This window comes from Nomascus leucogenys, chromosome 5 (assembly GCF_006542625.1).
Source record: "Nomascus leucogenys isolate Asia chromosome 5, Asia_NLE_v1, whole genome shotgun sequence".
Lineage (NCBI taxonomy): Eukaryota > Metazoa > Chordata > Mammalia > Primates > Hylobatidae > Nomascus > Nomascus leucogenys.
Window position 1 is genome coordinate 23,419,480 of NC_044385.1, and position 22,940 is coordinate 23,442,419.

A 22,940-nucleotide genomic window follows, 5' to 3' on the forward strand; every position below is an offset into this window, starting at 1 on the left:
AATTTACCCAAGACAGTAAAATAAAATCCTGAAGCCTAATATATGGAGCGTAAAGATGATGACTATGTCAAAAACTATCAGGGCACTGAAAGATTAGGAAAAGAATATACTATAAAAACAAAAGGGAATGAATAGAATAAATCACTGAAGAATAAAGATAGAGCTTGGGCTCCTGTTACTGTTCTACTGTAAGAGAATAAATGTAGTTTTCTTAGTTGTGGTCAGTAATGAAAAATTTTCTTTGTTTGTTTTTAGATTTGTGCTACCATGGTCCTTCTTAATAATGCAAGACACATAGGCTATACATTTGTGAAACGTGATTTTCTTGTTTTATCTTTAATTTCAAGTTTTTTTTGTTTGAGATGGAGTTTTGCTCTCGTTGCCCAGGCTGGAATGCAGCGGTGCAATCTCCACTCACTGCAACCTTCGTCTCCCAGGTTCAAGTGATTCTCCTGCCTCAGTCTCCCAAGTAGTTGGCATTATAGGCACCTGCCACCACGCCCGGCTAATTTTTTGTGTTTTTAGTAGAGACAGGGTTTCACCATGTTGATCAGGCTGGTCTCGAACTCTTGACCTCAGGTGATCCACTCGCCTCAGCCTCCCAAAGTGCTGGGATTACAGGCATGGGCCATCATGCCCGGCCTCAAGTCTTAACTGATTCTTTTAAAAAAATTTTTATTTATTTAAGTCTTAACTGATTCTAAGATGCACATTTTAAAACATTTGACAGTGGAATAGACCTACGATATATAATGTCTTAGAATTATAATTGGCAGCATTTTTTTCTTAGATGCCTTGAAATATGGTATGCTCGACTCCTTCGATTTTAAGATGCTGTAGAGACTTTTGAGACATGTTACCAACTTAATAAAAACTTTTCTGGGAAAAAAAAGGCACCACCACGATAATATACATACAAATTGATCAAGATGCACTGATTTCAAAAATGTTAAATATGAGACTCTTGTATCTTAGAATCAAGGAAATATTGTAATGGAACCCAATTTTTTTTTTTTTTTTGAGACAGGGTCTCCCTCTGTTGCCCAGGCTGGAGTGCAGTGGCATGATCATGGCTCACTGAGGCTTCCACCTCCCTGGGGCTCAGGCAATCCTCCCACCTCAGCCTCCTGGGCTCAAGTGATCCACCCACCTCGGTCTCCCAAAGTGTTAGGATTACAGGCATGAACCACTGCGCCTAGCTGGAACCCAGTTTTAAAATGTATTCATCATTGTGTAAGATAAACAGAGAACCAAAATAAATAAATAAATAGATAAAATGTATTAATTTGGTACTCTACAGTTCTTAAATGATCACAAGCTGATTAGGCTGCTTGTTAAGACTCCAGAACTGAAAGGAACTTAAAGACATCAGAACCTATCCTTTTTTTTTAAAGTGAGAAAGCTGAGGCCTTAAGAAATTATGTGATTTGTCCAAGGTCATCCAGCTATTCAGCAGCAAAAGGGAAACTAAGAATCCAGGTCTTCTAATTTGTGCCATTTTAAACTTGGTGACCCACAGCTATATAAACTGAAATAATTATCCTATTTATTTCAAATTGATTAGAGTCCCAACTGATACTCTGCTGTTATAGAACTGCTGGCACTACTCTAAAAGCTAGGACTTCTTGAGGTAATAAGGGATTTTTAAGGACATTAATAGGCATTCTCACCACACTGCTAAAGGTTAGACAGATGGAGCTAGACCAAGACCTTCCTATAATCCTTCCAAAGTTCAAAATCCTGAAGTCAATCACAAGGAAAAAATTAGACAAATGTGAATTACAGAACCATTACAAGCCATCTGGCCTAGTCTTCAAAAAGTCAGTGGCATTCATTGTGTGTGTGTGTGGGTGGGGGGCTGTAAAAAAAAAGTCAATGGCATGAAAGAATGAAAAAAGTGGGGACAATGTTCTAGATTAGAGACCAATCCTTAATTAGACTGAAGAAACCCACCTCAAAGAGCTATAAAGAACATTTTGGGGACAACTGAGAAATCTGAATAAAAACTGTAATGTTAAATACCCTGGAAATGAGGATATTGTGATCACATTAAAAAAAGTACTCGGGGCAAAATATCAGTATTTTCATCTTTCAAATGGTTTGGTAAAATAAGTATGTTCATGGGATAGATGCACACATACACACATTCAGGAGAGAGAAAATGAGCACAAAAGTGAAACAGATAAAGCAAATGTGGCAAAAAGTTAATGATGGACCAAAAAAATCATTTAAAAAATGAATAATGAACGAATCACAACCATTCTGGCTCTTTCTCTTGTCCTGTTTGTGTTTTCAGTGAACTCATCTTAATTTCCCTCACCTAAATATGGATACAACTTGCCACCTCTTCCAAAAGAATACTTTAATCTTTAAAAAAAATTCTATTTGGGGCCAGGTACAGTGGCTCACGCCTGTAATCCCAGCACTTTGGGAGGCCAAGGCAGGTGGATCACGAGGTCAGGAGTTCAAGACCAGCCTGGCCAAGATGGTGAAACCCTGTCTCTACCAAAAATACAAAAATTAGCCAGGCGTGGTGGTGCAGGCCTGTAATCCCAGCTACTCGGGAGGCTGGGGCAGGAGAATCGCTTGAACCCAGGAGGCAGAGGTTGCAATGGGCCGAGATCATGCCACTGCACTCCAGCCTGGGCGATAGAGCGAGCGAGACTCAGTCTAAAAAAAAAAAAAAATTCTATTTGGAGCTGAGGCAGGAGAATCACTTGAACCTGGGAGGTGGAGGTTGCAGTGAGCAAAGATCGCACCACTGCACTCCAGCCTTGAGACTCTGTCTCAAAAGAAAAAAAAAAAGTTCTATTTGCCCAAGTGTGCTGGCTCACGTCTGCAATCCCAACACCTAGAGAGGCCAAGGCAGGAAACTGCTTCAGGCCAAGAGTTTGAGGCTGCAGTGAGCTGTGATCTCACCACTGCGCTCCAGCATGGGTGACAGAGCAACTCTCTTCTACGGACTGCCTAAGATCACATCACTTGTATTACTATATTGTGTGTGTTGTGTATATACTACACATATATATGTATATGAAATTCTCAATTATCTGCTGGTAGAATTACAACAAATTTTAGATTCTCTGGGTATATACCCTAGATACTCACTTGGAAAGAAAATATAAATTCATTTTAATCTCAGTAAAACAATTAGGAAGAATAATTTCTTCTTAGGATTCCTATAATGCATTCTAACCACCACATAAAAAAACCTTTTGGATTGTTCTGTTTCTGATTATCTGTACCATTATCTTTCTCATTAATAAATCAATTAAATGTTGACTAAAACAAAGGAACCCTGATGCACTATTGTAAATGGCTATCTTGTTAATTACATACTGGCTTCAGATCAGTGTCATCAATCAATTTTAATAACTCCTAAGAGTTTTCTTTAGTCACTCATTTTCATAAAATGGTCTTGTAAAATGTTAAAGACATTCTAGGGTGAATGAAAAATGTAAAAAAAAAAAAGTTCAAATCTCCTCTCTCAGAAGTAAATATTAAGCAACTGATTTTGTAACACTATTATAGTTTATACGGAAAACATTTATCTTACAATGACATATATTTTCTTTTCTTTCTTTTTTTTTTTTTTGAGATGGAGTTTCACTCTTGTTGCCCAGGCTGGCGTGCAATGGCATGATCTCGGCTCACTGCAAACTTTGGCTCCCAGTCCGAGTGATTCTCCTGCCTCAGTCTCCTGAGTAGCTGGGATTACAGGTGCCCGCCACCACGCCCAGCTAATTTTTGTATTTTCAGTATAGACGGGGTTTCACCATGTTGGTAAGGCTGGTCTCAAACTCCTGACCTCAGGTAATTCACCTGTATCAGCCTCCCAAAGTGCTGGGATTACAGGCGTGAGCCATCACGTCCAGCCCTACAATGACATATATTTTCTATTGTTTATTCAGAGCAGTGAAATGGTTTTTAAGAGCTACTTCATTTATTCAGTAATTACTGAGTACTTATATTGCATCACAGACTACGGCAATTGGAAAACAGGCTCTTCCAAAGATAATTCCAATGTAGTAAGTGCAATAATGATGCAATGGAAACTTAGAAATACTACCTACATAAAGTTCAGAGAAGAATTATAGAATGAGGTATATGCCAAAGGTACAAATATTTTCTAGGAGAGGGAAAACAGGAAAAGGCATGTGCTTGGAGAGGCCCAAGGTATTTGGGAAACTGAAGAGCTTGATGTTTCAATCAATCTTAAGTACAAGATGCTAGAAGTAGGTGTTTAAGGGAAACCTCTATTAAAGGTTATCTTTTGCTCCCAGTCTCAAAAATTATGAAATTGGATTTATATGCACAGGTCATCCTTTTAACATAGTATCTTCTTCAATATTGTAAGAATTCATACTATTCAGTTTATCAAGGTATGCAGATATATCTGGTGTCTTTTAAGAAATGATGATAAGAGATGGAAGTTGTTTTGTTTTTTAAAATGCCCTTATTTGCTCCACCCACCAAAAGATGTCAACCCTGGAGGTTCTCAAAAACAGTTTCTTAAATCTGACTGGTCTGTGAAATAAAAAAGCTGGGGAGATAGGAGGATGGTTGACCACTAATCTAGAACATTAACAATTTCACATATCCAAATTCAAGTTTATCTGAATCCCTCTAAGTCAGTCTTCTCCAATCACTTCATTACTTTACACATCGTTTTTTTCTGCTGGGAATGCTCTTCTACCTTTATTAACTGGATAAAAACTTATTATCTTGAGGAGGTCTTTCCTGATTAAGTCCTAAGTAACCTCAACACTTATATTTACCATCTTTGCATTTGTTATCCTGGTGCTGTATAATCGTGCTCAAGGAAGGTATGTATATTTTCTCTTGATGACGATACAGTGGACAGACTTACTGACTGAACCTCTTTACTTTGTGAGAACAGGAAGAATGAACTGCCCCCAAGAGATTATAATTTCTTACCTGTACTTACACACTTATTAATAAAATCAACAGCCTGAAGAGACAGTGGGAGAAAAATACAAGAAAAAATCAGCGGGGCCGGGAACGGTGGCTCACGCCTGTAATCCCAGCACTTTGGGAGGCTGAAGCAGGCGGATCATGAGGTCAGGAGATCAAGACCATCCTGGCTAACACGGTGAAACCCCGTCTCTACTAAAAATATAAAAAGAAATTAGCCAGGCGTGGTGGCAGGCGCCTGTAGTCCCAGCTACTTGGGAGGCTCAGGCAGGAAAATAGCATGAACCTGGGAGGCGGAGCTTGCAGTGAGCCGAGATCGCGCCACTGCACTCCAGCCTGGGCGACAGAGGGAGATTCCGTCAAAAAAAAAAAAAAGAAAAGAAAAAATCGGCAACAGAATGTATTCTCTGGAATGGAGCGATACAGAGCAGTGGTCCTCAAAGTGTGGTCTGGGCAGTGGGAGATCCCCAGGGTCCCGGAGACCCTTTCAGGAGGTTTGCAAGGCCAAACTACTCTCAGAGTACCAAGAAGTTATTTGCCTTTTCCACTCATTCTCTCACGAGTATGCAGTGGAATTTTCCAGAAGCAATATGACATGTGCTGACATTATTGTTCTGACAGCTAATGGAATATGTTATGTGTATTCTTGTGTTTTCCAGAATTTTCCAAGGTAAGTTCTATGGGTCTTCAATAACTTTTAAAAGTGTAAAGGTGTCTTCAGACCAAAAAAACTGAGAACTCTTGTGCAGAGTGAGAGATACAAGGAAGACAGCTTGCCTATTTAAAAACAAAAACAAAAAAAGAAGTAATGGTTCTTCATTTTCCTTCATATTTCCTACCAACCAACCCACTCTATAACTAAAATTTTCTAACATAGTTGAAGAAAAGATGTGAAAAGAACTATAAATAGGTAATAGATTTAATTAGCTAAAGTGCTCTAGAGAAATATCTTGAGACAAAAGCACGTATTTATGTATTTTGTTGCTGACTGGAAAATTTCATTCCAGAAAATAAGCAAGAATTTTCAACTTAACCTTTAGTCAAATTCATGTTCTGAACCACTAATATGATTCCAATTAAAATGATAAGAGCTCCAGTTGAATCACAGAGGAAAAAAACTGATAGTATCTCTCTAAAACATCTTTTAAAAGCCTCCTGTAGGGCAGGTAAAATTATATAATGCTGTGTTTGAAACAGGATAAATTTTTTTCCCTTTTTATATTGTACTTTAAATAAATAGAAAAAAAATTTTTTTCCCTTTTTATACTGTGCGGTGGCTCACGTCTGTAATCCCAGCACTTTGGAAGGCTGAGGTGGGTGGACCACTTGAGCCTAGGAGTTTAAACTTAAGACCAGCCTGGGCAACATGGAGAAACCTCATCTCCACAAAAAATACAGGAAATCAAGGCCTCAGTAAGCTGTGATCACGCTGCTGCATTCCAGCCTGGGTGACAGAGGGAGACCCTGTCTCAAAAATTGAAAATAAATAAATAAATAAATAATTTAAAAAGCTCCCTATACTTGTTTTTCAGTAGGTAAGAATATAATGCTCATAAGCCAGTTACATAGGTCCAAAGTTAGCTCTGATCTGCTCCCGAAGGTAGGATCTCACTTCTTTTTTTTTTTTTTTGACATGGAATCTCGCTCTGTCACCTAGTCTGGAGTGCAGTGGCACAATCTCAGCTCTCTGCAGCCTCCGCCTCCCGGGTTCAAGTAATTCTCCTGCCTCAGCCTCCCAAGTAGCTGGGATTACAGGCGCGTGCCACCACGCCTGGCTAATTTTTTATATTTTTGGTAGAGATGGGGTTTTACCATGTTGGCCAGGCTGGTATCGAACTCCTGACCTCAAGTGATCCGCCCACCTTGGCCTCTCAAAGTGCTGGGATTACAGGCGTGAGCCACCGCACTCGGCCAGGATCTCACTTCTTAACCTTTGTCACTTGTTTCAAAGTCTCTCACCCACCTGCCAAGGGGGCCTAGATGACATACTAGTGCTGCATCAGCACAAATTTGTCTGTTTTACTGGAAAAACAACTCAAAGTACATGTTTTGTCATTTCAAAGGTTGTGTTCAGCCAAATAATTTTACATTGGAGGAGTTCAATATTTAAGGAGTAATTTCTATGAAACCACCAGACTCAGGATACATCTTTTGATCAATAGTCAATGGCCAAAAAATAAAATAAAATAAAATAAAATAAATAAATCCAGGCCTAGGTGGGTGGATTGCCTGAGCTCAGGAGTTCGAGACCAGCCTGGGCAATATGGTGAAACCATATTGAGCTAGTTTTTATTGTTCATTTTTTTTTTTTTTTTTTTTTTTTTTTTTTTTTTTTTTTTTTTTTTTTTTTTTTTTTATGTATTGTTCAGGGACTTTTTTTTTGGACTTTTTTTCTTCCTTCTCAGTTTGCTTGTCTTATTGGGACCTCACTTACAACTATGCTTAGCACCTAATGTAGACAATAGGTACACAATCCATGTACTTATTACTCTGCATTTTCTTTAAAAGATTTGCTCTATGTTGAAATTGCTACAATAACATTTTTCAGTTGGCCGGGCGCGGTGGCTCAAGCCTGTAATCCCAGCACTTTGGGAGGCCGAGGCGGGCGGATCACAAGGTCAGGAGATCGAGACCATCCTGGCTAACACGGTGAAACCCCGTCTCTACTAAAAAAAATACAAAAAATTAGCCGGGTGTGTTGGCGGGTGCCTGTAGTCCCAGCTACTCGGGAGGCTGAGGCAGGAGAATGGCGTGAACCCGGGAGGCAGAGCTTGCAGTGAGCCGAGATCACGCCACTGCACTCCAGCCTGGGGGACAGAGAAAGACTCCGTCTCAAAAAAAAAAAAATAATAACATTTTTCAGTTATTTGTACTGTTTAGTTGATAATAGTCTTTGCTTCCTCTTACCATGAATAACTGATTTCCAAGGGACTGTGTGAATGCCTTATTAAATTGGATTTTTGGCTGGGCGCGGTGGCTCACACCTGTAATGCTGCCACTTTGGGAGGCTGAGGTGGGCGGATCACCTGAGGTCAGGAGTTCAAGACCAGCTGGCCAACATGGTGAAACCCCATCTTTATAAAAATACAAAAATTAGCCAGGCATAATGGTGGGTGCCTGTAATCCCAGCTACTCGGGAGACTGAGGTGGGAGAATTGCTTGAACCCGGGAGGCGGGGGTTGCACAAAGTGAGCCGAGATCGCCGTCTCAAAAATAAAAATAAAAATAAATTGGATTTTTTTTTTTTTGGAGACAGAGTCTCACTGTGTCACCCAGGCTGGAGTGCAGTGGCGCCATCTTGGCTCACTGCAGCCTCCACCTCCCGGGGTTTAAGTGATTCTCCTGTCTCAGCTACCTAACAGCTGACATTTAGCTTTATGAAAACTAATTCTGTTCTTAATATTACCCCCTTCAAAGCATATCCAGCCTTAATTCCACTCACAAATATACCTACAATGAAGAGAACTATGTAACTTATATGTCAGATAGCAGCATATACTAAAGTCCCTTGATTTTTTGCAAACAATTCTTTAGGTATAAATGGCTACTTACGAAGGCATGTACAGCACACCTAAGCACTGTCTCTTGACTGCCAAGTTCAGAAAAGATCATAATTAAATTAATGCTGACACCTAGTGGCAAGAAGGAACATCTTTCTTTTATAACGTTACCTGAATTGTACCTTCCAAGCAAAGACACTTCCACCTCCCCACAAAAGATTATCTATTTAATCTATTCAAGAATTATCCATTAGCCTTAAGTAAAGAAAAACAGTTCCCCATTACTCAAAAATCATATTTGCAGATGTAAAACGGGGCAGAATCTTTTCCTGGGGGTGGGCAGTTGTACTGAAGGGACTCCTTACGAAAAATCTGAGTTTGAAATTATAAATTTATAACCTTAAAAGGCCAGAAAACTGCTTAAAAATTAAGAATGCAGCTGAGTATCTCACCTGACAGAGATGTCATTTATTCATAAATTGTGGGATGTGTTGTAACTCTACTTAGGACAGGCTGGTCCCCCCCCCCCACAACTTTACATTTTTTTTAATAGTAAAATGATAAACAAATAAAACTCAGTTTTTCTCAACACTTACAAAACAGAACTGTGAATATTCCAAGATTTACAAAGCCATTGTCTGGTTGAATGGTTCAATTCAATCAAATGTTATATGCTCAATTTTCCAAACACCATGAATGTACAGCGCGAATTTTGATTAAACGCCATCGATTGTAAAAATCTGAAGGAATATTTAAGATTCTACATGAAATTCTAGGATGAAAATGTTTTGGAAATCCAGAGGCAATCAATTGTGAAATATCTATTTTCAGTTGAAGAAATTTTCCATCCTGCAGACTGGCATGGTTGAACTGCTGTGTTGACTAGAAAAAAAATTGGCCATCAGTTTGAATTAATATTTATAAGCTCTCTTTTAAAAACCAGTTATGATTTCCTTTAAAAATGCAATTATAATCCACTTGAAACTGGAGGTGTATGCCTACAATATAGCATATTGAGTAATATGAAGATGTTATACACAGCACATTCAGAAATATGTCTTTGTCCTCTTAAAAACAATCCCCAGCACAGATTTAGCTTCTCCATAGAATCGGCTTGCAATCACTTCAAAATGTCCACCTCCTTCAATTTCTTTACCACTTAAAGATAATTTCATTGAAAGGCAGCAAAATATCTAACTGAACTAACAATCACCACATCTTCAAACCTCTGGAGTGAAGTAAAAGCCCAATGGCAAATTCATTATTCTTAAAAATCATGGACTGACCTATTGTGATTTTAAGGTATAAAGAAACCTCTCCTAAAGCAGGTGGGTGGGCGTAAATCACTAGTTAAAAATAAATTGCAAAAGAGAAAAAACCCGTCAAGGGGTAAGTTGCTTCTCTACGGTGGGAAGCGTTAGGATGAGGCAAAGCAGGAATGGTCATTTCCCAAGGCTCTACTTTAGTGGTCAACTAGGGCGCTGGGGCTAAGGCTAAGTAAACACGTTCGAATTCTTCGGAACCTCTACCCGGTTTGGGGTCACTGAGCCACCTTACTCTACTCAATCTTCTCGAGCAAGAAAACTTGGGTGGTTGGGGTGGGGAACAATACGTTATTCTTGCAAGATAAACCAAACCTGGCTGGGATCATCTGCCTACTTCTGAGTTTTCTCCCCAAACCCAGGTCGGGGGCTGGAAGCGGCATACAAAAGGCAGGCGACATGACCTCTCCGGGTCTACTCTCAGGCCAGGCGGAAGGTGGAAAGACCAGCTCCGCTACCCCTCCCATAGAGGGCCCGCTTCCGGGCGGGGGGCAAGGAGCCCCCAAGGCGAAGTTCCCTCAGGAAGTAACCCCAGCTCCGCAGCTAGGACGCAATCGGGAACCAGCCCACTCCTGCTGACTGACGCCAAGGGAGAGTTCGGGACAGGAGCGGCGCCCTCCCGGATCTGTAGCCGGCTGGGGCTCGCGGGGGGCTCCCTTCCCGGGGAACGCGCTCCCTTCTCCTCCCCTCCCAGACCTCGGCCGCGGGGAGAGGGAGGCAGGAGTTCTGCGGGGGCCTCACCAGGCGGAGCTGGCTAATTTCGTCGTAGGACATAAAGCTGAGGATGTTCTCGATGGCTACGATGGGCAGCGCCACAAGCGTGTTGTTTTGAGGCAGCTGGTCCGGAGCCAGCGCCGGAGATGGGAGCGCCTGGGACCCCGGCTGCGGGTGCTGTGGCGGGGGCTGTGGGGGTTGTCGCTGGGTAGAGCCGGAGGCCAAAGAGGAGCCGCCGTCGCCTTGGCCGCCGCCTCCTTCCTCTGCCATCCGCTCCTCCGCCGCCGCCGCCATCTTGGGGGTTTGATTCCTTACCCCCCACAGCAAGGGGAACAGGGACACTTCCGGTGCGTCACTTCCTCCTCCTGCAGCCGCCGGGGAAGGGGTACCTGGAGGAGTGGGGAGGAGCCTGTGGGATAACAGGCGGAGAGAGACTCACAGGGTACCTTTCAAGTGGAAGTCAGGAAACATCATGTAAACCTCAAGAAAGGTAGTCATCCTAGACCCTTTTGTCTAAGATTAGTAACTACTTGAGAGCAAGGAAACCCTTTTTATTAAAATGAACTTTACTGTGCAGTTTTCTTAAAGGGCTTCCTGACAAAGGATGATAAAGATGTTGCCTAGTAAGTGTAGATGGAAATAATGTAGTTACACTAGCACCATTTTTCAGGAATCATAGAAATGATTGATTTAGGCAAATAAAAAGGTATGAAATATCAATAAGAACTACAACATGAATGAACTGTGAGAACATATTAAGTGAAAGAAGTTAGACACAAAGGACCACATATTGTGATTGCATTTATATAGGACGTCTTAAATAGGCAAATCTATAGAGATAAAAAGTAGATTAGTGGTCGCCAGAGGCTGGGGGAAATGGGGAAATGACTGCTAATGGGTGAAGGGTTTCATTTTCAGGGTGATAAAAATGCTCTGGAATTAGTGGTAATGGTTACACAACCGTATGAATATACAAAAACCACTGAATTACTATATACTTTAATGAATTTTATCATATATGAATTATAGTCTAATAACTGATTTAGGCAAGAATCATCAAAAGGTACTAAAACTAGGAGGTAAACGTGATGAGGAACATGATATTTACGTAGTCTCAGAATAACTCCCCATAAATTATATATTATTTACAAAGATGAAAAGAAATAGTTTACAAGGCCAGGCGTGTTGACTCACGCCTGTAATCCAGCACTTTGGAAGGCTGAGGCCGGAGAATCACTTTAGCTCAGGAGCTGGAGACCAGCCTGGGCAACGTGGAGAAATCCCATTTCTACAAAAAATACAAAAAAATTAGCCAAATGTGGTGGCTAGGTCCTGTGGTCCTAGCTACTCGTGAGGCTGAGATGGGAGGATTGCTTGAGCCACAGGATTTCGAGGCTGCAGTGAACCGTCAGCCTGCCACTGCGCTCCAGCCTGGGCAACAGAGTGAGACTCTGTCTCAAAAAAAAAAAAAGTTTACAATAGAGAAATTTGGTGGACACCATCATAACCAAATGATCAAGACTAACATCACAATTATAGGAGGAGCCAATATCATATGCCTATTAATATAATATCCTGAAAAGGACACAGCATAATGTAGTATTCATGCAAAAAAAGCACATGAGTTGCGTTTGAGGTAGACATCGCTAGATGACTGGCCCATAAATTATTCAAAAGTATTAATGTTACAAAAGACAAAGACTAAGGGTTTGTGGCAGATTAAAGGAGACTAAAGAGACATGGCAACTAAATCTATGGGTGATCCTGGATGGGATCCTGGATTAAGGAAGAAATAACTATGAAGAGCGTTATTGTGACAACTGGCAAAATTTTAAAATGGACAGTATATTAGATGATATTGTAATCATTAAAATTTTCGATTTGGATAATTGTATTATGGTCATATAAGACAATGTCTTTGTCTTTAGGAAATACTCGTTGAAGGATAAGCATGCTTCTATTATTTTCCTTTATTTATTTATTTTTTGAGATGGAGTCTTGCTCTGTCACCCAGGCTAGAGTGCAGTGGTGCAATGTCAGCTGGTTCAAGCGATTCTCTTGCCTCAGCCTCCCAAGTAGCTGGGATTACAGGCGCCCACCACCACGTCCGGCTAATTTTTGTATTTTTAGTAGAGACAGGGTTTCACCATCTTGGCCAGGCTGGTCTCGAACTCCTGACCTCGTGATCCATCCACCTTGGCCTCCCAAAGTGCTGGGATTACAGGCAACCACGGCGCCTGGCCGCATGCTTTGTATTATTGCACTTTGCTTTCTTGTGCTTCTCAGATACTGCGTTTTTAAAAATGAATTGAAGGTTTGTGGCAACCCGTGAGCAAGTCTCTTGGTGCCATTTTTCCAACAGCATGTGTTCACCTTGTTTCTTTCTGTCACATTTTGATAATTCCTTTGATATTTCAAACTTTTTTATTATTGTTATATCTGTTATGGTGAGCTGTGATCAGTAATTTTTTTTGTTTATTGAGACAGCGTCTTGCTCTGTCGCCCAGACTGGAGTGCAATGACAGGATGATGGCTCACTGCAGCCTCCACCGCCTGGGTTCAAGCAATCCCCCAACCTTGGCCTCCTGAGTAGCTGGGACTACAGGTGTGTGCCACCACACCTGGCTAATTTTTGTATTTTTTTTTTGTAGAAACAGGGTCTTGCCACGTTGCCCAGGCTGGTCTTGAACTCCTGTGCTCAAGCAGTTTGCCTGCTTTGGCCTACCAAAGTGTTGAGATTACGAGAGTGAGCCACCATGCCTGGCAGATCAGTAATCTTTATGTTACTATTGTAATTGTTTGGAGGTGCCATCAATCATACCCATATAAGATGGCAAATTTAATCAATACATGTAGGTGTTCTGACTGGCTGTTTCCTCATTTCTCTTCCTCTCCTGCAGCTGTGGTGGAAATAGCAAGAGAACTGGAATTAGAAGTGGAGCCTGAAGATGTAACTAAATTGTTGCTGCAATCTCATGATAAAACTTGAATGGAGGCCAGGTGCGGTGGCTCACACCTGTAATCCCAGCACTTTGGGAGCCCGAGGTGGGTGGATCACCTGAGGTCAGGAGTTCGAGACCAGCCTGGCCAATGTGGCAAAATCCCATCTCTACTAAAAGTACAAAAATTAGCCAGGCGTGGTGGCATGCGCCTATAATCCCAGCTACTTGGGAGGCTGAGGCAGGAAAATTGCTGGAACCCGGGAGGCAGAGGTTGCAGTGAGCTGAGATCGTGCCACTGCACTCCAGCCTCGGCAACAGAGCGAGATTCCAGCTCAAAAAAGAAAAGAAAAAAAGCCAAACTTGAATGGATTGAATGGATGAGGAGTTGCTTCTTGTGAATGAGCAAAGCAAGTGATTTCTTCATATGGAATCTCTTCCTGGTGAAGATGCTGTGATCATTATTAAAAGACAACAAAGCATTTAAAATATTACATAAACGTAGTTGATAAAGCAATGGCAGAGTTTGAGAAGATTGACTCCAATTTTGAAAAAAGTTCTACTGTGGCAAGATGTTATCAAACAGCATCATATGCTATGGAAAAATCTTTGTGAAAGAGTCAATCAGTGTATCAAACTTCATTGCTATCTTATTTTAGAAAATTGCCACAGCCACCCTAACCTTCAGTAACTACGATCCTGATCTATCAGCAGCTGTTAAATTGAGGTAAGACCCTCTACCAGCAAAAAGATTATGACTCACCAAAGGCTCAGATGATTAGCATTTCTTAGCAATAAAATATTTTAAAATTAAAGTATACTATTTTTTAGACATAATGCTATTGCACACTTAATAGACTACAGTTTTATATAAACATAACTTTTATATGCACTGGGAACCAAAACTTACTTGTGTCACTGGGTTTATTGCACTACTTGCTTTATTGTGGTGGCCTGTGTGGTCTAACTCTCAATATCTCAGAGGTATTTCTGTATTTACGGGTAGAGGGAAATGATGCCTCAAATTACTTTCAAATGGTTCAAGTAAATAGATAGAGGATGAGGTTAATATAGCAAATACAACAAATGTTATTAATTGATGAATTTGGTTGAAGAGTATACCAGAGTCGTCCTTCTACTATCTTGTAATTATTTCAGAAAAAAAAATTTAAAGGTTGCCTAAACTTTCTGTATCTTTGCATACTTATAATGTCCTATGACAAAGATAAAGGTATACAAATCACTATTTTTTTTAGACAGGGTCTCACTGTGTTGCCCAGGCTGTAGTGCAGTGGCATGATCATGGCTTACTGCAGCCTTGACCTCCTGGACTCAAGGAATGTTCCTACCTCAGCCTACCAAGTAGGGACTACTTGTGCGCCACCATGCCTGGCTACTTTTAAAATTTTTTGTAGAGATGAGGTCTTACTGTATTGTCCAGGCTGGTCTTGAACTCCTGTGCTCAAGCAATCTTCTCACTTCAGCTTCCCAAAGTGCTGGGATACAGGCATGAGCCACCATGCCTGCCAAATCATTAAATTTTGAAGCTTTCTTCTCCCTAGTGCTTTGGTCTTATTCTTAAAGCTTCCAGTATGTCCTTTCTTTTGGAATCTAATTTTTGCACAGTAGATGTGGAAACTGCAGAAAAAACTAAGTATGACTAAAGGTTAAGGGAAGTGGGGGCAACTGAAGCAAAGAAATTAATTGGTGGTGTTGAGCTTGTCAGAATTGGCATCTTTTCCCCATTCACTTGGCGTGTGAACAATTATCATTTTACCTATGATTGTTGCAAAAGTTTTGAAGTTGTTCCTTTGATTCTACTACTTTGGGTTGTTTAGCATTCAACATATGCTTTATGCTTGACTCTTTCTGACATGTTTGCATATTTATAATATGTTAGTTTTATCTCCACTAATAGATTGTAATTTTACTTTTCTTCTATGATATTGCTGTCTCTTCATAGAACCCATTACAACTTAGTCTTAATTAAATTCATTTTCTACCTTTTTAATTAAAACTAGATGGCTTCTTGATAGGTTAGATTGAAATATAATTTTCGTAAATAGAATCATGCTTTAAATTCATTATGGAAACTCATTTAAAGGAAACCCATAGAAAATCCTTTAAAATATGAATCATCACTCTCTAACTTTATTTTGTAAATCCAATCATTACTTGTTTGCTTGAAGTGGACACATGAAAAGCCTTCCCACTCCCTTAACTCTCCACTGGAGGACAGCTAGTTAACATCTAGATTAGGTGACCTAACAATAGAATACATTGAATAGAATAATATTGATCTAACAATAGAGTAAATACAATGTAGGGAACAATTTAAACCAGTTCCTGCCAGTAGCTCATTCAAATGGTTCTGTTTATGTATATTGGATTTGTGCCCTTATATCTCCTACATTTTAAAATTTATTTAAGTTCATATTTATTTATTTGAGACAGGGTCTGACTCTGTCGCCCAGGCTAAAGTGCAGTGGCATGATCTCAGCTCACTGCAAATTCCACCTCCTGGGCTCAAGCCATCTTTCCACCTCAGCCTCCCAAGTAGCTGGGACTACAGGTGCATACCACCACACCTGGCTAATTTTTGTATTTTTGTAGAGACAGGGTTTCACCATGTTGCCCAGGCTGGTCTTGAACACTCGAGCTCAAGTGATCTGCCCACCTCAGCCTCCCAAAGTGCTGGGATTACAAGTGTGAGCCCATACATATTTTTAATAAGAGAATTTCAAAGCAAATGGTTGCTTTGTTTCAATTATTAGAATCAATATTTGTTTTGGATTTGTTTCAATTATTAAAATCAATGCTGGTTTTGGATATGCTTTCCAATCACAACAATTATTTGTAACTAATACAAATATTTGAATTCAAAAGTAGTTCTTGGTTCTAAATATAGTTTTATGCCAACAGACTACAATAGGACCTTTATAAGACAGTGGTCTCGGGTATGAGATGGACACATGCTTCTTAAGATCTGTGTGTTTCTAGTTTTGTATTTGTAAAAGGGGAGAATATTACCTCTCTTATATCACACAGTTGAAATGAGGATGAACTGAGACTGCAAATGGGTGGGGTTTTGAATGCCTCTGATTAAAGGTGTTAAAATGAATTTACTACAATGAGGACTCTGTTATGCTTCTACTTCCCTGGTTAGGGTGTGTGTTGAGGAGATGGCGGGTGTTGGGTGTGGTGGGGCATGGTGAGGGGTGATCTAGCCTATTCAATGGTACCTCCATAGGAAGATGGGCTTTATATATTAAAAAAGAGGCTAAAACTAAATATTATTTTTCTATTTGTTAGCAGATTTGTAATATATTTAGAAAGAACGAAAGAAGAGCTCATATCCTAACTAAAAAGAGATTTGAAATTTCTATGGATTGCAATTAACTGTGTTTTTAAAGATCCATCTTTTTAAATATTTATTTATTTATTTAAGACAGTCTTGCCCTGTCACCCAGGCTGGAGTGCAGTGGTGTGATCTTGGCTCACTGGAATGTCCACCTCTCAGGTTCAAAAGATTCTCGTGCCTCAGCCTCCCGAGTAGCTGGGACTACAGGCACAAGCCACCATGCCCGGCTAGTTTTTATATTTTTAGTAGAGATGGGGTTTCACCATGTTGGCCAGGCTGGTCTAGAACTCCTGGCCTCAAGTGATCTGCCTGCCTTGGCCTCCCAAAGTGCTGGGATTACAAGTGTGAGCCACTGCACCCAGCCTAAAGATCCGTCTTTTGACTAGATGAGACATTTTCTATCATGACTAATATATGAAATTTTACGATTAGATAAATTTTTTAAAATTTAAAGTTTGACTCCAGAAAAAGGTAGTCCACTAGACTTTCAATTCAGCAAGTGTTTATTGATTGCTACATGGGTACCGTTAGGAAGATACTAAGATATAAACAATATTTCCCACCCTGGGGATGATATGAATCTGGCTGCAGTACCAGTCACCACATTGATGGCCCGAATTGATTCCATTGACCTGGCAGACTGGACTGGTGTTTCCTTATTTTCTCATGTGCAGTTTTCCTAAAGTTGTATATTCAGGAAGAAAAACTTAATTTCCTGGACTATTCTGGACATATGATTCAGCTGCCTCTGTTCTGCCATTAGAAAGGTGTGTAAACAAAAATTATGGGAACACCAGGGAAAGTTTCACAGAGAAGGTTCTTTTTCAGCTTGACTTAGAGGGATGATGATGTTGGGATACTTGCAGTGGTTTTGTTAATTAAAAGGTGAAGAAGGGTGTGAGGACATTTCAAACAAAGGTAACAGTAAAAGCAAATAGCATGAATTAGGTAAACATCCAAAAGTTGAGAGAAGTGCATGTGTGCACAGGATTTTGGACTTTAATTCTGTAGACCAGTGGTGATTGTTTTTGCTTTTAATTATTTAAAAAATGTTTGTGTCAATTATCAGTTAATTACCTCTGAGCTCTAAATTCACCCTTTTTTGCCTGCTTTGTGAAAATACATATGGGCCCATTAAATGTTTTTTTCTTTATCAGCTGGTGCAGTGTGAAGCTATGTCAGTAGAGGGCTCTGGGCAGACATTGCAAGAGCAAAGAGTTTTGCTTCCTGGTTACGGTGTGCTTGCTTGGCAGCTCCTGCAGCACACACGCAGATTCTCCAGCACCATGTCCTGCCTGGCAGGGTCAGTAGCACCCATTGACCAGCAGCTTCCCTTGGCATCACCTTTTCCCTTGAATGGCTTTGTAGTAAAGTGTCTGGTGCGACACCTCTCCATGATGTGCTTTCCCTGACATCCCAGAGGACAGATTTCTGGTAAATTCCAAAGGGCAGATTTCCAGCCAGTTCTGCCAACACAGAACCACAGCAACTTCTCTGCTGCCTAGTGAGCCATACCTGTGCCCTCCAAGATCTGGGTCCTGGGCCTGGGGAGCCTTTTCCTTCGATACTCTATCCCAGCTCAAAGAACATGGCTGCTACTTTATTTGTTATTCTTTTATTCTTTAGAGTTTTCTTTACTTCTTACTAGCCAATCCCTCATTGTTCCAATTCCCTGCTACAGTTATTAAGTTGTTTTTTTTTTTTTTAAGGAGTCTCACTCACTCTGTTGCCCAGGCTGGAGTGTAGTGGGGCGATCTCAGTTACTGCAACCTCTGCCTCCCGGGTTCAAGCAATTCTCCTGCCTCAGCCTCCCGAGTAGCTAGGACTACAGGCGTCCACCGCCACGCCTGACTAATTTTTGTATTTTTAGGAGAGAGGGGGTTTCACCATGTTGAACTCCTGACCTCAGGTGATCCACCTGCCTCAGCCTCCCAAAGTGCTGGGATTACAGGTGTGAGCCATCGTGCCTGGCCAGGTTAGAATATTGTTAAATCCAACTCTCTACTTACTCCTTCCTGCATTAGAGAGCTGACAGTGGCTACCAAAATATATGCAACCTTGCTGACTGTTTTCACTTTAACTTTGTAATTGTGACCCTCCAGTGGGTTCTACTGCTACCCTGAAGTCACTGCATATTTTCCAAGTTCACTTCCTCTACTCTTTTTCTAAATGATTATTTTACATCTTCTCCTCTCTTCTCAAACCTTCAATCCCCCATCCAACTATTGACCTGACTTTTTATTTCAATGTCAAAATAGTAGGTAAAGAGAGAGATTTTAGGGGAGACAAGGAAACTTTAGTGGGAGAGAAGGAATTGCTGATTTCTTGAGTAGAGGAGAGAGGACAGGATCTATTATGCAAGTGGAAACGCTGGGAACTGAAAAAGTTCATCCGCAGTAACAGAAGAGGAGGCAGAGCACATAGGTAGGTGCAGACTGATGGGTAAATATAACAGTCTGTGGATGTTTCTTCTGATTGCTTCTATTTCTCTTCCGCATATACACATGCCATTAGTTCTCCCATCTTAGGAAAACATCTCTTTGCCTCATCTACTCTTCTAGCTACTACCCCATTTCTCTCCTTCTCTTAACAGCCAAACGTCTTGAAAGAGTTGGCTACTCTTGCTGCTGCCTCCGATTTCTCTTCTTATATTCTCTCTTGATCCCACTTCAATCAGGCTTTTACTCTGACCATATCATCAAAATGGCTCTTATTAAGTTCTCTGGGGACCTCCACATTGCTAAATCCAAGGGTCAATTCTTAATACTCACCTTACTTGACTTGTCAGGAGCATTTGACACAGTTGATTATTCTACCCTCTTTAAAACACTTCCTGCACTTGGCTTTCAGGTCAATATGCCATCCTGATTTTGCTTCTATTCCACTGGCCTTTCCTCTACCTCTCTTCATCTCCCTCATTCTTTTTTTTTTCTCTTTTTAGAAAGAGAAAAAATGAGACAATCCATACCATATCATTTGTTGATATGGTAACACTTCCTAGAGAGTCTTTAATCAGTGGACTAGCTCTAGCAGCTTTACACAAGACTGAAATTATTGTAACAAATGTAAGTTTTCAAGACAATCTTATACCTTATCAATCAATTGCATCTTTTAAAATTATTACTATTTAATTTCAATAGCTTTAGGGTACAAGTGGTTTTTGGTTACATGAATGAATTACATAATGAAGTCAGGCCTTTTAGTGTACCCATCACCTAAATAGTGTACATTGTACCCAGCAGATAAGTTTTCATCTCTCACCTCCCTCCCTGCTTCTGAGTCTTCAATGTCCATTACACTGCTGTGTACCCATAGCTTAGCTCCCACTTATAAGTGAGAACATGCAGTATTTGGTTTTCCATTCCTAAGTTACTTCACTTAGGATAATGGCCTTCAGTTCCATCTAAGTTGCTGCAAAATACATTATTTCATTTTTTTATGACTGAGTAGTATTCCATGGGATATAAATGTAGTATATACTTACCCACTCATTGGTTGACCGACACTTAGATTGATTCTATATCTATGCAGTTGTAAATTGTGCTGCAATAAACATATGGGTTTAGGTGTCTTTTTGATATAATGACTTCTTGTACTTTGAGTGGATACCCAGTAGTGGGATTGCTGGATTGAATGGTAGATCTACTTTTAGTTCTTTGAGAAACCTCCACACTATGTTCCACAGAGGTTGTACTAATTTACATTCCCACCAACAGTGTATAAATGTTCGCTTTTCAATGCATTTGCACCAACATCTATCATTTTTGGACTTATTTATTTATTTATTTATTGAGATAGTGTCTTGCTCTGTCGCCCAGGCTGGAGTGCAATGGCACGATCTCAGCTCACTGCAACCTCTGGCTCCTGGGTTCAAGTGATTCTCCTGCCTCAGCCTCCTGAGTAGCTGGGACCATAGGCACTTGCCACTGTGCCTGGCTAATTTTTGTATTTTTAACAGAGACAGGGTCTCACCATGTTGACCAGGCTGGTCTCAAACTCCTGACCTCAAGTGATATGCCCGCCTCAGCCTCCCAAAGTGCTGGGATTACAGGCATAAGCCACCTTGCCTGGCCATGGATTTTTTAATGATGGCCATTCTGACTGAGGTCAGGTAGTATCTCATTGTGGTTTTAATTTGCATTTCCCTGATGAGTAGTGATGCTGTACATTTTTTCATATGTTTCTTGGCCATTTGTTTGTTTGGTTGTTTTTGAGATGGAGTCTTGCTCTGTTGCCCAGGCGAGAGTGCAGTGGCACGATCTTGGCTCACTGCAATCTCTGCCTCCTGGGTTCAAGTGATCCACCTGCCTCAGCCTCCCAAGTAGCTGGGATGACAAGCGTGCATCAGCACACTGGCTAATTTTTGTGTTTTTAGTAGAGATGGGGTTTCACCATGTTGGCCAGGCTGGTCTCGAACTCTTAATCTCAAGAGATCTGCCTGCCTTGGCCTCCCAAAATACTAGGATTACAGGTGCGAGCCACCGTGCCCAACCTCTTGGCCATTTGCGTATCTTATTTTGAAAAATGTCTGTTCATGTCGTTTGCCTGATTTTTAATGGGATTTTTTTCTTGATGTTTTTTGAATTCTTTGTGGATTCTTGATATTAGTCCTTTGTCAGATGTAGGTTATTTACTTTGTTAATTATTTCTTTTGTTGTGCAGACACTTTTTTAGTTTAATTAAGTCTCATTTATTTATTTTTGGTTTTCTTGATTTTGCTTTTGTTTTCTTAGTCATAAATTATTTGCTTAGGCCAATGTCCAGAAGAATTTTTCCTATGTTTCCTTCCAGAATTTTAATGGTTTCAGGTCTTACATTTACATCTTTAATCTATTTTGAGTTAATTTTTGTATGTGGGGAGAGATACAGATCCAGTTTCATTCTTTGGCATGCGGCTATCCATTTATCTCAGCATCATGTATTGAATAGGGTGTCCTTTCTCTAGTGTGTGTTTTTGTCTGCTTTGTTGAAGATCTGTTGGTTGTAGGCATTTGGCTTTATTTCTGGGTTCTCTGTTTTGTTCCACTGGTCTGTGTTTCTACTTTTATACCAGTACTATGTCATTTTTCACAGAATTAGAAAAAGCAACCCTAAAATTCATATGGAATCAAAAAAGAGCCTGAAAAGCCAAAGCAATCCTAAGCAAAAAGAACAAATCTGGAGGTATCACATTATCTGACTTCAAATCATACTACAAGCCTATAGCAACCAAAACATCTCCCTCCTTAACATTGCTGTGCCCCAGGGCCCAGTCCTTGGGCTTCTTCTCTCTCTCTCTCTCTTTTTTTTTGAGACGGAGTCTCACTCTGTCACCTAGGCTGGAGTTCAGTGGTGTGATCTGGGCTCACTGCAACCTCTGCCTCCCAGGTTCCAGCAATTCTCCTGCCTCAGCCTCCTGAGTAGCTGGGATTATAGGCGCACGCCACAACACCCAGCTAATTTTTGCATTTTTAGTAGATACAGGGTTTCACCACGTTGGTCAGGCTGGTCTGGAACTCCTGACCTTGTGATCCACCCACCTCAGGCTCCCAAAGTGCTGGGATTACAAGTATGAGCCACCGTGCCCAGATGGACCTCTTCTCTTTATTGCCTTCATTAATTCTCTAGGTGATTTCATCTAGTCTTTTTAATTTTTATTTATTATAATTTTTTAAAATATTTATTTATTTTTGAGACAGGGTCTTGCCCTGTCACCCAGGCTGGAGAGCAGTGGCTTGATCATAGTTCACTGCAGCCTTTATGCCCTAGGTTGAAGTGATCCTCTCGCCTCAGCCTCCCAAGTAGCAGAGACTATGAGACTACAGGCACGTGGCATGTGCCACCAAGTTTGGTTGATTTTTTTTTTTTTTTTTTTTTTAAGTTGAAATGAGGTCTTGCTATGTTGCTCAGGCTGGTCTCAAAGTTCTGAGGTCAAGCAGTCCTCCCACCTTTGTCTCCCAAAGTGCTGGGATTACAAGTGGGAACCACCGTGCTTGGCTTTTTTTTTTTTTTTTTTTTGAGACAGAGTCTTGCTCTGTCGCCCAAGCTGGAGTGCAGTGGCACAATCTCGGCTCACTGCAAGCTCCGCCTCCCGCGTTCACGCCATTCTCCTGCCTCAGCCTCTCCAAGTAGCTGGGACTACAGGCGCCTGCCACCACGCCCGGCTAATTTTTTTGTATTTTTAATAGAG

At 40.8% G+C, this 22,940-nt stretch overlaps 1 protein-coding gene across 1 annotated transcript in view; it reads right to left on the minus strand.

The window, feature by feature from the left end:
* The window catches only part of FBXO28 (F-box protein 28), a 45,724-nt gene extending 34,921 nt beyond the window's left edge, over positions 1 to 10,803 (minus strand). Inside the window, exon 1 of the mRNA XM_003275066.3 lies at positions 10,499 to 10,803. Coding sequence (XP_003275114.1) covers positions 10,499 to 10,765 — 267 coding nt within the window. The 5' untranslated portion in view covers positions 10,766 to 10,803. The remainder of the gene's footprint in view (positions 1 to 10,498) is intronic.
* Between the last annotated feature and the right edge of the window lie 12,137 nt (positions 10,804 to 22,940).